Source organism: Excalfactoria chinensis, chromosome 5 (assembly GCF_039878825.1).
Source record: "Excalfactoria chinensis isolate bCotChi1 chromosome 5, bCotChi1.hap2, whole genome shotgun sequence".
Classification (NCBI taxonomy): Eukaryota; Metazoa; Chordata; class Aves; order Galliformes; family Phasianidae; genus Excalfactoria; species Excalfactoria chinensis.
The window spans coordinates 56,160,819-56,174,866 of record NC_092829.1 but is presented as its reverse complement, the minus strand read 5'-3'; the positions used below and the strand labels follow the sequence as shown (position 1 = coordinate 56,174,866).

Genomic DNA, 14,048 nt, shown 5'->3' with positions numbered 1-14,048 from the left:
TTAATCTTCTCAAGTGGAGAGGGCAGAGGCCAGCTTTCTCCTTTGCATCCCAGCTTGGCTGTGTTGGCAGTTTTCCTCACTTGAGCAATGCAGCACTCTTTGCACCTTTGGAGAAGCCAGGCATGATATATATAAATCTACTTGAGAGTTAACAGAACCATTTTTTTTCTTTATTTTAAAGGGGGGCACTGTCACTGAAATGCACCCCAACGTTTAGTAGAACTGTAGAATTGCAGCAGTCTGAGGAATGGTAAATCTTTCATGGCCACTTTGACCTGATATGTTCATAGCACTGGTAAAGCTGTGCTTCGATACTGCAGAAACACTATAGGCCCTTACATAATTAAAATGAAATTCTGGCTACTGTGACAGGCTGAACATAAAGAATGAGAAGTGGCCTGTCTATCCTTGTGTCTTAATGCTTGTGTGCCATAGAAACACCAGAGAGTGTGGAGGGACCCAGGGATGAAAAGTTATGTTGACATTACAAGAAACTGAAAGCTTCATCATGTCTATATTGCAGCAGGATACCAGAAGGGAAAATCAAGACTTTAGAGTGAATAGAACCCACAAACTACTCTGTTGTTTTGGGCTCAGATGGAAATATATTCTTGTTAGTTGCTATATTTTTTATTTCAAGTAGCCTCGAGCTCCATAAAACTCCTCCCTTCAGAAGCTGAAATATACAACTCCACTGAATACATATCAAGGTTTTATTGTAATCTTGGGGAACAGGCTGGCTTATGAAAGGATTTCTAGTCAATAGAGTAAACAGTTTAATACATGTGAAGACATCTGGTCTGCCTTTGCAGAATTATAACTATTAGTATGCCTATTTTAGATTGCCTGTAATTTGTTTCCTTTGCCATTTCTCACTGCTCTTATTTCTTATGTTGAATGCCGCTATTAGTATATGAAAATACACGAAGTGATTGACTAGTGCATAGATCTTTTAAACTAAGCTTGGCAGTGTTTTTTGCTGTGACTCTTCCTTTATATCTTTCCCATTTTTTAGTCTTTTTTTCTCTGTGAATTAACATTTGCATTTTATTTCATGCCAATAACTGCCTTGGTTCAAGAGCCAAATTCTCGTCTGTAGAACAGGGAGAGCTCTTCTCCATCATATCCCAAGCAGAAAAGAAAGCCTTCACTCAGTATTTATTGAAATCTGTTATTGAGACATATTTTATAAATTGTGATTGCTTCCAGTACACCAGATGACTCTCCAAACCTACTACAGGGCTCTACCATTTCAGTGCAGTTGCACAGAGAGCTGGTCCTGCTTGACCTTTGTGCAGCTTGCTCTGTTTTCAGTGAGGAGAAGGGCAGAGTGTAACTAAATCATTCCTTATCCTTCTTACTCCAACTTTAAAATGATCCTATTCGTCTGTTTTCTCTAGGAAACAAATCAGTGTTTCGGCTTTAAAGTAATATGCTTTCTTTTGGATTTTCTTTTGTTAAACTTATTGTAGAGAGGGATATATTTTGTGCAGCAACTGGAATGCATGGATCCTGTCTTGAAAATAATTTGACTCAGATTCCAGTACAGAGGAAATCAGATAGCAGACTTCACTTTGAAGTTCTTTAGGTAAGGTTATTTGTGAAATAGAATAATATCAAATAGGAGAAGGTGTATTACTTCAGTTGTATTCCAAAGCAAAGGGACTATTCCAATGTTTCATCAGACCCAGTATCTTCAAACTAGGACAAAGTTTACAAAACCATAAGCTCTCAAAAAATAATTAGTTGACTGTTTAATTAATGTAGCACCCTAAGTGTGTTTGATGCATCCTCTACAAGTATCTTCCTGAACTACTGTGAATTTAATGCACTAAGAGTGATAGAAACTTGAAGGGGAGTGAAGGAGAGTTCCCCTCTGCTGTAAATAAATATATGCCTGATTGTGTGTCAGGCTATATGCGAGCTATTGTGTCAGTCCCCTAATTCAGACAACCCTTCATTCCCAATTGCAGAAGAAGTCTGGGAGATAAGCACGGCACTGGGAACACTGCCCATGTGAAGTGTGTTCCTGATGGTGAGAACAGCACGGTGTTCTGGTTTCTTCAGGTTCTTACTTCTGTCCCATTGGCTTTGGGCTTCTGAGGAAAGTTGAGTCACCCCTTACATTGATTCCTTTGCAAGTCAGCTTTTCTTTGTTTAGAGCATTTTTGTGTTCATAGCACTGACATGAAGCTCATAGAACCATAAGAAAAGCAAAGAGGAAGAGATATTAATAAGATGCTAAATGTCACTATCCCATCAAAAGGAAATAAGTTACTTTCTTTCTATTTCTTACTTTTTCCTATCAAAACCCATAATGCTAGTGCAGACCTCCAAAGATGCAAGTACAGTGTTATAGCTTAAAAGACTTTATGTCATTGCAGCATTGGAATAAAAACACTTTTTGAAAGGCATAGAACTTAATGAGATTTTAGATAAAACACAGATGCTTAAAGAATAAGGACAGTAGCAGTGTATTATGATTACCGAAAGGTCTCTGGCAAAATTATCAAGTCTTGTCAGTGTTCTGAAATACAGAGAGTGAAGGCAAACTAAAAGGTTAGCTACTCCCCAGAGGTGGGAGCGTAGTAGCTCAGAGTAGAGGATAACTACCAGTGCTGTCACCAGATGAAAGAGGAATTTGAAAAATAGTCTTGAAAGCTTAGAAAGTAAAGTGGGCTCAAGCAGACAGGTAGTTGCTAATCATTATTTATCAGCATTCCATTATGAAGAGGAGACAGAGCACTGTAGTTGGTGGCACTAGGCTGCCAAGACACCTGGCACAGCTCGCCTAGAACCTGATGCCTGCTGTTGGCAAGAGGTGGAGACAGTCCCCTTTTCCCACCTGCGAGACAGATTTGGTCATAACTCTCCACTAAAGAAGGTTTTCAGTTCTCTTTTACCACTTACTGAAATGGGAGGACAACTTTGTTTTTGAGGTGAAAACGCTTAATTCCCTGTGTTGCATCTGGCCAGTGGGAGCAGGCAAAGAACTGAGCCATGAACCATATCCCTTACTTCTGATTTACTCCAACTACTAGAACCAGGGAAAACAAAGATTGTTATTTCTTTGTCCTGTGGCTAAAGTGACAAATCAACCACAAGCACAGAAATCTCAGTTACCTTAATTTGATGCAAAGCCAATGGGGGCAATCTAGCCGTATGCCCTGTGGCTATCGAAAGCACTTCAGAACCATGCTGAGCTGGTATGTTTTCTACATTTCTGTAATCCTGAGTTCTCTTATCTTTCCTTAATAGGCATAACAGGCCAGTTTAATTCTTCTTACAACAAAAAGCAATGTGTTAATCAGTCCAGAAATACCATGAAATGTATCGGTGACACTGCCTGGTGGAGACATTATGATTACCTGATGCTGATTTTCTACATGTTGCATTGTGGCTAAGCCTGGATTTGCTTAAAAACATGATGCAAACAGATTCCTACAGCACTGCTGTGCCTCTTTTTATAGTCACTTATGGAAAGAATCAAGAGGAAGAATATTTTCTTGCTTTGATAGGTATCCCTTTATTTGATGGCAATGAAAAAATGTGTCCTGCTTACATTAGGTACAGGTTTATCAACACAGAACAAGGTTCTGATGGCAATATGGAAAAGCTCCAATGAAATGAGTGCAGTTGTTCTGCAAATTGTGCAGGTATGATTCAAAGCAGACTATAGTTTTGTTCATCCCTCAGCACAAGCTTCAGATTGGCTGCAGGTGAGGATTGCTTGAGTAAGGAGTAATCCGATAATCAGCATTAAACACAAAAGAATTCGATGTCAGAACTTTTCAGTAATCTCCTCGTTGCTAACTATGATTTCAGCTCCAAGTCTACATGTGGCATATCAGTATGTTGGCTCACCTAGAGTAAACAGTATAATTTCAAACAAAATTCCTCCAATTTTAATTTTTATAGTTAAAATCAATGTGTTTTTTTTTTTCTCTCTGATGCAAAGAGTATATATCCATTTTGGATGTAGAAGCAGATCTTTTGTTTATCCCAAACAATTCTGTTTAATGGTCTTTAACGAAATGTGCCATCCAATACATTATGTAAATATTTAGCAAAACCATATTTTGGAGAGCCTGTGGGGAACAAGCTATCTTTAATACATGGAAAGAATTATCGTGGTTGCTGATAGTTTGTAGTTCATTTAACTTTAAGCTCATGGGTTCAGATGTGGAATTGAGCCAGTTATGAGTTTGCAGTATAGAACGATTAAGTGCCACTGTGATTTTGCTACATCATATTCCTACAAAGTGAAAGGGACCACCTTTAACATCAGATGTTTCCGTCTGGTGGTTTGTGGTTGACATTGGGGCAATATATCCTTGCAGGATGGGAAAATTTTCTGCCGGAGAACAGCCTGTGACTGTGAGAACCCCAGCGCCGATCTCTTCTGTTGCCCAGAGTGTGACACCCGCGTCACCAGCCAGTGCCTTGACCAAACTGGGCACAAGCTCTACCGCAGCGGGGACAACTGGACCTACAGCTGTCAGCAGTGTCGTTGCCTGGTATGGGTAAAGCATTTTGGAGGGGAGCAAGAATAATGATTGGGATTTCTAGCAAAGCCCACTTTTATAAGGTCATCTGGTCTTTAAATGATTTTTTTTTTTAAAGTTATTTCACATCGCATGTGATGGATTCAGTTGGAGGACTTTCAGCTTTTAATTACATCAGCTGGTCTACTTGTCTTGTCAGAATGAACAGTGCATTTTTAACTCAGCAGATGCTGGAAAATTGAAGTGCCGGTCCCACATGTTGAATTAGCAAAAAAATTAACCAAGAAAAGATGGAATAAAGCAAAGCAAAATTGCTAGACAAACATGGAAAACAAAGAGTGCTTCTTTTCTCATTAGGCACTGTAGATGACTTCCCCAAAGCTTTATTTTTGCAGAGATATACTAATTGCTGCAGCAGTGAACTTTATTAAAATAATCGGTTTTCCATTTATAGCTGTCTGTATAACATTGTTTTCACATATGATATTAATCAAGAGGTGTCTGAGCACCAGGAAACAAATTACATTCAAAGCTAACTTACCATTAAGTGATAATCATCCATAATGTACAGCAGTAAGTATTCTGTTTTGTATTCTAAGATGTTTATAATATTTGCAAAAGAACAGCTAGAAACTGAAACATCCTCAATAGCAATGGCAAATACAAAACATGATGTGCTTTATGGGGGGTACTGTGTTTGTAGTCAGCATTTCTTTGCCCAATTTTAGTATTAAAATGAAAGACAGAGATGCAGTAAATCAGGTTATGAGTGTCACATGATGTTATCAATACCTGAAGTACTTACAAAGTAGCTTAATACAAATCCAGTTTAGTACAGACACATGAATGCTACAGCAATGTCTGTTTTTCACAAAGCTAAATACTAACATAAAGTCACCTCGTGGAATGTACCTGCTATTGGTCTAATAATTCTTTTAGCAGTTCACAGTAAAATCCATTTTGACTGTTGCTAGTTATGTCAGTGTTCAACATTACTCAAAGCTACTAGCTTACATGTATCTGCAGTGTTAATTTCCCATTTAAACAGTTACTGTGGCGTTTATGTGACCGTGAGTAGAAAGAGGATATAAATATTTACTGGAAAAATTGCAGTTTATGTTAAACTATTGGAATGCACTCTTTAATATTGCCTTTTAAACCCCCAAGAACTCAGATTATCTTCCTATATTCACTGTGTTTTTGAAGTCAAGAAACTACCCAATGATGCTCTGCAGCTGCATGACCAACCACGCTGAGAGCTGATCCATTAAATCGAAATCAATTTTGGCAAAGTAATACTTTCCCATTTTACAAGATGGAAATCCAGCTAATAAATGGCAGTCAATTCAATGAGCTTTCCTTCATTTTTTGTACAGGAAGGAGAGGTGGACTGTTGGCCTCTTATGTGTCCAAATCTGAACTGTGAGTACACAGCCATTTCAGAAGGAGAGTGCTGTCCTCACTGCGTCAGTGACCCCTGTCTGGCTGACAACATCACCTATGACATCAGGAAAACCTGTCTAGATGGCTATGGAATCACAAGACTTAGCGGTGCTGTATGGACAATGGTGGGATCTCCTTGTACAACCTGCAAATGCAAGGTATGATGAGAAAGATAACGTAGTAATGAAGATAGGGTCACTTTCTGCCCTTGGATGCACTCGTTCTGGTTGCAGAGAAGTAGGTAAGACCTGAGGGCAGAAAAATTGACCCACCAAAAGGTTGTGCCTTTTGTGATCAGCAGGGTGGAAGCAGAACAATCTGTGCTTGTTTTCTTGGAAATGTTGAGCGCAGATCAATAATATCCTCGTGCAATTTTCAGGCATTCTGTTGGAGAGCCCTTTAGGCATTCTTAGTATGAATCTAGGCTAATATTTTAATAATTGCTTAATGTGAATGTTCATGAAAATGATTTTTTTTTTTTTGCAGAGCTGGCAAGCAGAGACAAAAAAAAACTGGTAAAAGTTTCACCAGCATGCATCAAAGTAGAAACTCACTTCAGCTCAGGCTTATATACAGACTGGAAGGAGCAGTCCTTGAGAGTAGCCCTGCAGAGAAGGACCTGGGGGTCCTTCTGATGGATGAAAAACTTAACATGAGCCAGCAGTGTGCTCTTGCATGTTGGAAAGCAAATGGCATCCTGGGCTCCATCAGGTCTAGAGGGGTAGCCAGCAGGGACAGGGAAGTGATTTTCCCTCTCTACTCTGCCCTTTTGAGGCCCCATCTGGAGTATTGTGCCCAGGTCTGGAGCACCCAATACAAGAAAGACAGGGAGCTCTTGGAGAGGGTCCAGAGGAGGGCCACAAAGATGGTCAGAGGGCTGGAGCACCTGCCTACAAAGACAGGCTGAGGGAGCTGGGCTTGTTCAGCCTGGAGGAAAGAAGGCAGCAGGGTAACCTCATTGCAGCTTTCCAGTGCCTAAAGGGAGCCAATGAACGGGAGGGGAGCCAACTCTTTACATGGGTATATAATAGCGGGACATGGGAAAATGGTTTTACAGTGAAGGAGGGAAGATTTAGGTTGGATACCAAGGGGAAGTTCTTTACTATGAGAATGGTGAGGTGCTGGAACAGGCTGCTCAGAGAGGCTGTGGATTCCCCGTCCCTGCAGGTGTTCAAGGCCAGGTTGGATGGGGCCCTGGGCAGCCTGGTCTAGTATTAAATGTGGAGGTTGGTGGCCCTGCCTGTGATGAAGGGGTTGGTGATTCATGATTCTTGAGGTCCCTTCCAACACAAACTAGTCTGTGATTCTGTCATTTTGTGTGCTCTCATAACAGAAGTTACTATCCTTGATCTTACAAATCTTATGGCTTTCTCAAGGGTGGGCCAGTGCCAAGAAGAGCGGGACATGGGCATGGCCTGCTTTGTTTGCTCCTGCATGAGCAGGTCAGAAGGGTGGGCAATTAGTCCATCAGCGTAGGAAGTACTGACTCTGGATTTGACTGCTCTGTAGGGAATACTCTCACACATAAGTGAACACATAAGGAATGCTGCCAGCAGCTTTCCAGAGAAACGACCAAGGCAATTGCCTCTGTACTAGGTAGATGATGTAGAGCTCCATGAGGAGCTCTAAGATGGCAAGCTCAACCCTGCCAATGTGCTTAATTTGGGGCTGTGCAAATATGGAATTGTCCAGGACTCTGGAAAAATTACTTTCCAGTGTTTTCTGGGAGCTGGGTACTTTTACCCCAAGTGTTCTCCTATCAGAATGCTGCATTCCCCATTTATTGAGTTTAGAAGCTTAGGAACATTTTAGGCCTTGAATTCTGTGCTTTGTATCTCTTGCAGTGAAAACTGATCTCTTGCTTCTTTGACAAAAATTAATGAGCAGAATTGTGAAGATGTGTTTTGTGTTGTATCAAACGCTCTTATGCTCACTGTGGCAAACTGAACCGTTGCTCAGGGTTTTAAATTACAGAAGTCAGCTATTCTGCCATTTTTCAGAGTTTTCCTTATTGGTCTGTGGTCTCAAAATAAATAGGTAAATAAACATAATGCTCATTTGGGGGTTTCTGTAGTTTTTAGTACATACAATAGTTTTGTAAATGACTTAATGTTGCAGAAAGATATTTAGCCATGGTGTAAAGCTCAAAAGCTACCTGGTGTTTTTCTTCGTGCATATCTACAGTGAACAAAGAATGTGATTCTTTGTATGGGTAGGATCCAAACTCCTGCCATCAACTTGATTGCATGGGAGAAAATGAATCCAGTCATCTTTGTTGTCACTGTTGTGTGCTATATTCTGTTATGGAAGCCAGAGTCTTTCACAGCCAGGTTTCTAATTCACATGTAGTTCAGGTCAGTTCTGGTGGTTAGTAAATAGTACAGGGAGAAAAAGCAGAGATAATTTAATTGCTGTTTAGAACAGCAGCCTCCTCAAAAAAGGACCACAGTTGGGGCCTGTGGGGACACCTGAGGATGGCGGCTTAAGCAGGTATTTTTTGCATGTAGTAGATGCATCTGCCCCTGCCAGCTAGTATCCCCTGTGCTTTTTGTAAGTTGTTCTGCAGCAGTGATTGACATCCACTTGTTTGTCTGTGCAGAATGGGAATGTCTGCTGCTCTGTGGATTTAGAGTGTCTCAACAATAACTGACGTCCTCAGACTGGACTGTGCTGGGGGAGGAAAACTGATGAAGCTAACATCTGAAATGAAGCCGTATGCGTTGCTGTTTTGTACAAGAGACAATTACCAAAGTCTCCGCAAGAGGAAGATGTTTGGGAGTTGCCTTTGGGACCTATCACTATGCTCATCTTTGCTAGCCTTGTCTGGGTGACTTACAGTACAGCGCATATAAGTCAATGGTTGTTACAAGTTTTCAGTGTTGTAAATTACACACTTTTCCTGTCGAGACATTTGCAAACATGTTTAAATTATTTCATGGGTATCCTAATGCTGTATTTTGGTTTTAATTTGTGTATTGACAACATGATAGGATTCAGCTCTTCTTACTTTGGATCTAAATGTTACAAATGAGACAGCCTGTTGTGATTTTGTCCCATGATATCACATACTTAGTTCCAAGGTCCCTGTCGGATGTATTTATGAAAATATGTATGTATGTACAGTCAGATTGCGTAGTACTTATATTTCACAGCTGTCCAGCATTTTAAAACATTGAAAGGTATATTTGATTGGATAGAATGGAAGTAATCAAACTGAGTCTGTCTTACAACTAAATGCCATAGCAAAAAGCACTTTCTTTTCCAAATGTGTGGAGCAGCAGCAAGACTCCCATAGTGAGCAATGCTATGAAAACATCGCACCGCTATTTCAACGCATATTCAGGAGAGTCAGTAGTCCTTATCTGTGTTCTGCTTTGCAAGAGAAACTGCAAATGCTGAAAAAGGGGCATAATCCCCCTCAATAGTGCAGTGATAAAATGGTCGGCCTTAGGATGATACAGTTTGAATGGACTGGGTTAGGTTTTGCTGTCGGTTGTAACGTCATTGGTTAGTTCAGAGTTTTTTCTTTAATCTTCTTGTTCTCAGTTACTGCCACTGTAATGGCAGAGTGCAGAGGCTGCTGTGCCAGTGACATGCGGGATAGCAGACCTTAACTATTGGTAACGTTCATTACCCAGTTAATGGCTCAGTAACAGGTTTTCTCTTTGCATATTTTACAACACAGAAAAAGTTTTAAGTTTACCGTGCATACAGTGTTTTTTAGTACATCAGTTTAGATAGAAATACAAGTGAAAACTCTTAGCCCTGTACTGAGGTTAGAGTTGAGTTTCTTTTCTGCTTATGCCTACTTTTTCCCTGAGGCGAGAAAGTCTGTGACACCGGAACAAGTGTTGGAACACTTGTTGTGTTGGAACAACAACTGGGACATCTTTCTATGACAATGTCATCTTCAGCTTAAATGTCACCTTTTAAATGTGCTGTTGCGTTTTGTTCTGCTCATTTGCTCGTTGGTGCAGGGATTTCTTTTCTTTTGTTTCTTCTTTTTATTCAATTAACTGAACAACAGGTATGTGGAAAGGAGTGCAGAAATAAGTAGAGTGAATACTGTCTGGAGAGTCAGCATCTGTGAGGCTTTCATAGCTTCATGTGGAAAACGTGAAGCTGCTGAAAGAAGAATGAAGAGTGACTATGAAAGGAAGGAAAGTCTTAAATGAAGTACTGTCATGTTTCTTATAAGGGGAAAAGTGGCAAAACAATATAAAAAATGATGTGATGATTCCGACCATTTTCTTTTTTTTTTTTTTTTTCCCCCCAAAACATTTGTTTTATCTCACGGGTTTGTGTGGTAAAGTTAAACTTATTTTCCTGAAATGCCCCATCATTTCCAGCTACTGATGTATTGACTATATTTGCATTTCCATATTGGTTGTATAATAAGGGAAATGGTTGTGTTTTGTATGATACTCCGAGGATGTCTGTAAATCATGCCAGCTCATTTTGTATATCACATTGTAAAACCCAATGGTAATTCAGTTGGATGAGACATCCAGCGGGCTGAGATATAAAGGGGAATGATTTAAAACTTGTGGGCATCTAAATAAACTCCTATGTACAGATTGCTTTCCTTTATTAATGGGATTTTAAACTGCTAATCGCTGTCCTTTCCAGGATTGAACCTGTGATGTTGCTAAAAGGAGGAGTGTTTGCCTGGAGTCGTAGTATCAGAACTGCAAGAAATTCTTCGTTTATACTTACGTGGACAAAATCATACATTCCAGTCTGTCACGCACGCCAATTGGTGAAGCTCTGTGAATGGGATTAATGACAGCACAAGGTTTCAAAATCATTCCTTTCCCATTTAACTCATAGTAGTGAAGCCCTTTCCCAGTATGCTCTCTGAAAGCTCCTGACCTTGTTAAGAGTGTATTCAACAGGTGCACAGAACTTCATACTTTTGCCTCACGTATACAGATTTCCTTCCTGAACCCAATGCAGATTAATTCAACAAAACCCTTTCAGAGCATTTTATGCTGCATTATGTGTCATTATCTCCAAAGTTACACAGCTTGAATTGTTTACATAAAGTCAAAATATTGGCACAGACCTGTTGATGTTGCATTTTAAGCAGTTACTCTAGGATGAACTTTTCCATATGAAGCAGTGCGATCACTAATCACATCACGTTTCCTATCAGAGTGCTCAGAAGCTGCATCCTCAGCTTGGAGATTGGACTGAGGCACAAAATGTGACTGTCTGTGACCAAGGTAAGAACTTTCAAAACCTCTTTCATTTGAGGGAATTTGGTGGAGATCCCTGTTCCCTGTAAACCTTGTGGGCACTGAAGTAAAACTGCTGCAAAATAAATACAAGGAGAGACACAGGAAACATGATTCCTAAAAATCTCTGTGTGAAAGAAAAGAAGAACAATAATTTTAACATGAGGAAGGATGCCTTTTGTGAAAGGCAGCTTCCTGCTAGTTACGGGGCTTAGTCCAAACTCTCACTACTGGTAAGTGGAATTTTATGTCTGTTTCTGCTTAATATCTTGTAGAGGAGTATTTTCTCTGCTTGTAACTACAGTGAGAAACAGATAATTCCGGATCTTATAAAATATTTTTTGCTTTCTTTTGGTAAAAATCTCAGCCTGTGTACTAAACCAGGACATCGTATGACACATGGTGCCACACACCGCTTGTGAAGGAGGGGACTGCTTAGTTCTGCTCTTCATGTATTTTCAGGCTCACCTGCAGAGATGAAGCAAGTGCATCTTCGTGTTCAGTTCTGGCAGCTCCTGGAATCATACACCCAATGAGCTACATAACCACTCAGACCAAAGAGCAGGTATTAGTGTTTGTGGGCAATAGCTCATAGGTGTTCTTTGGTGTGAGTGATTTCTTAATGTCTCTTTATTGCTTCAGAAACCTAAATAACAGTTGTCTTTCAGTAATGCATCTTCTCCTAAGAGCTAGCACCTAGTTTTCAAGTATAATTGTGTACAGCATTTAATTAATAGCATCTTTCCAATCAGATTATAGTGGCAAACAAAACATTGTTTGATTTGTTTCTGTTTTGATGATAATGCTTTCCAAAGCAAAAGGTAAAATGTCAGGAGTGATTACACAAACGGCGGAATAGACTGCAATAGAATTAATTCAAAACTCCTACTAGCAATACGGGAACGTCTCACTTCTAAAGGTACTTACATAATTGTCATTAGTGAAAGGATTTTAGAAGGGTCCCATGATACAGTTTGATGGAAAAATTTTGTTGAATGTTGTGATAAGACGCAACTGTTTGAGGGACATACTCTGCCATCAGAAATACATACCTGCCAACAAGCTCCTCTTAAGGTAAATCTTTGGATTTCAGACGGATGTAAAGTGGTACGAGGGAGATAGAAATCAGACTCTGATCTTTCTGCATTAAAATATCTCTTCCAGATCCATGAGGATCATGGTGCTGAGGGCCATAGTTAGTGGGCATGGTGGGGCTGGGTTGATGGTTGGATTTGGGGATCTTGGTGGTCTTCTCCAACCTTACTGATTCTGCATTTCTATATTCTGTTCTCCTCTCTGACTGCTAAAAATCAGCAATAAATCTGTTTGTCAGTGGTTTATGGGCTGATTCGGACCAGTTCTGTGGCTAGCAGGGTGGAGGGGCACACGGATCCCTGCCCTGGAAAGGGATAAGAGAAAACAATATAGAGATGGGCTTAAAACAAAACAGCGGCAATGATCTAAGGAGAACCAAACTAATTTACTAAATAAGATATCGGAATGCAAGATAACACACTGGGGAATGTAGTAGATCTTCTCTTCCAGGACAGGCACCAAGACCTGTAGCATTAACTCTTGAACTCCCAGTGCATTATATGATGTTATGACATGGAATAATGATAATCAAAAAATCATAAAACCGTGACACTGTTTCAGCTGGTGTTGCATTGCAGGGAGGTGTTAGTGAAGCATTGGTGTAGCTTGTGGTGGTAATACTATTTGTTGTTACTGGCTGCCAGTGAACAGTCCCACAAAAGAAAGTTTACATATGCCTGAGAGGACTGTGCCACAATAAGATGATAGAAAAGATCAGATTCAGGCTTTTAAGTGAAACAATCACTAGGAGGTTCACAGCACAAAGAAAGAGAATGTGGCCTTCCATCCCCAGTCAAAAATAAAGACAAAAGCCTCCCAAACCAGGTCATCTGAGTTATAGAAGTGTTACTCAAGAAGCACGGTGTGAGGCTGTACTGACTTCTCGTGAGTGGATTTCTGGCTGGTGGTCAAGCCCTTGCTTTGGCAGTACCTCGCACTTGAATTATTTCTCTTCCTAAATCTCTAGATGAGATTGTTTATTTAAGTGAATGGGGTGGGCTTTGGGTGGTGTTTGGAAGCAAGCCTTAGAATGCTTCCTGTGCTGCTGCAGCACGTGAAGCAATTCAGGCCCCAGTCATGGCCAGGAGAAACCACCTTGGGAGGAGGCAGGGTTGACCTCACTGGCTCACCCAAACACAGAGCAGAGATCAGGAGTTTATCTCCACCAAACAGAATCAAAAACTTCTGCTTCCTAATAATGCAGTTGATTGATTGTTAGTTGATGCACCATAAGTCTGTTTTCTGTCACAGCATATGCAGATATGTTTGATTTAATCGATTGCTTCTCCGTATTAATTTTAACAGGTTCCCTTTCAGTGTTAAATATGCAGATTTGTTTTCATATCTGAATATAACAGAAAATGCTTTACCACCACTGTGCGTTTAGACTCAGAGTGGGCATGTCTTAACACAGCATCTCTGGTGATACAGTCATAGAACCACAAAGGTAAGTTAATGTAAGCAGTAACTTTAAACTGTTCTCCATCAAATTAAGGGTTAAGGACACCTAAGCAGGTATATTTTAAGTACACGTGCAGCTGTGGTGTAGGTGGTTTTCTGACTACAGCATTGGCCTCTCATTCAGCTGATGGAGTTCCCTCTTTAATTGCACACACTGTGAATTTTCAGGGTAGGAGGCAGCTTAGAAAACAAGGTAAGTGCTGCTCAATTTTATTATTATTTTTAATAGGTAATAATTTCAGTTCTACCAAAAAAAGTAAGCGAACAAAAGTCGCTTCTCTACAGTTTGTTCTCGATTCGGATGACT

The 14,048-nt window shown here is 40.2% G+C and overlaps 1 protein-coding gene and 1 long non-coding RNA gene across 4 annotated transcripts in view; both read left to right on the top strand.

Annotated features, from left to right (window-relative positions):
* NELL1 (neural EGFL like 1) overlaps positions 1-10,523 on the top strand; it is a 254,069-nt gene extending 243,546 nt beyond the window's left edge. For all 3 annotated transcript variants that reach the window (XM_072337622.1, XM_072337621.1, XM_072337620.1), the window contains 3 exons: positions 4,341-4,517; positions 5,882-6,106; positions 8,548-10,523. In XM_072337622.1, coding sequence (XP_072193723.1) covers positions 4,341-4,517; positions 5,882-6,106; positions 8,548-8,598 — 453 coding nt within the window. In that variant the 3' untranslated portion in view covers positions 8,599-10,523. The remainder of the gene's footprint in view (positions 1-4,340; positions 4,518-5,881; positions 6,107-8,547) is intronic.
* A 93-nt stretch (positions 10,524-10,616) lies between these two features.
* On the top strand, positions 10,617-11,716 carry LOC140252674 (uncharacterized). Its single transcript, XR_011903686.1, has 3 exons — positions 10,617-10,743; positions 11,104-11,173; positions 11,648-11,716. It is a non-coding gene; the product is annotated as an uncharacterized lncRNA (long non-coding RNA).
* The last annotated feature ends 2,332 nt before the right edge of the window (positions 11,717-14,048 follow it).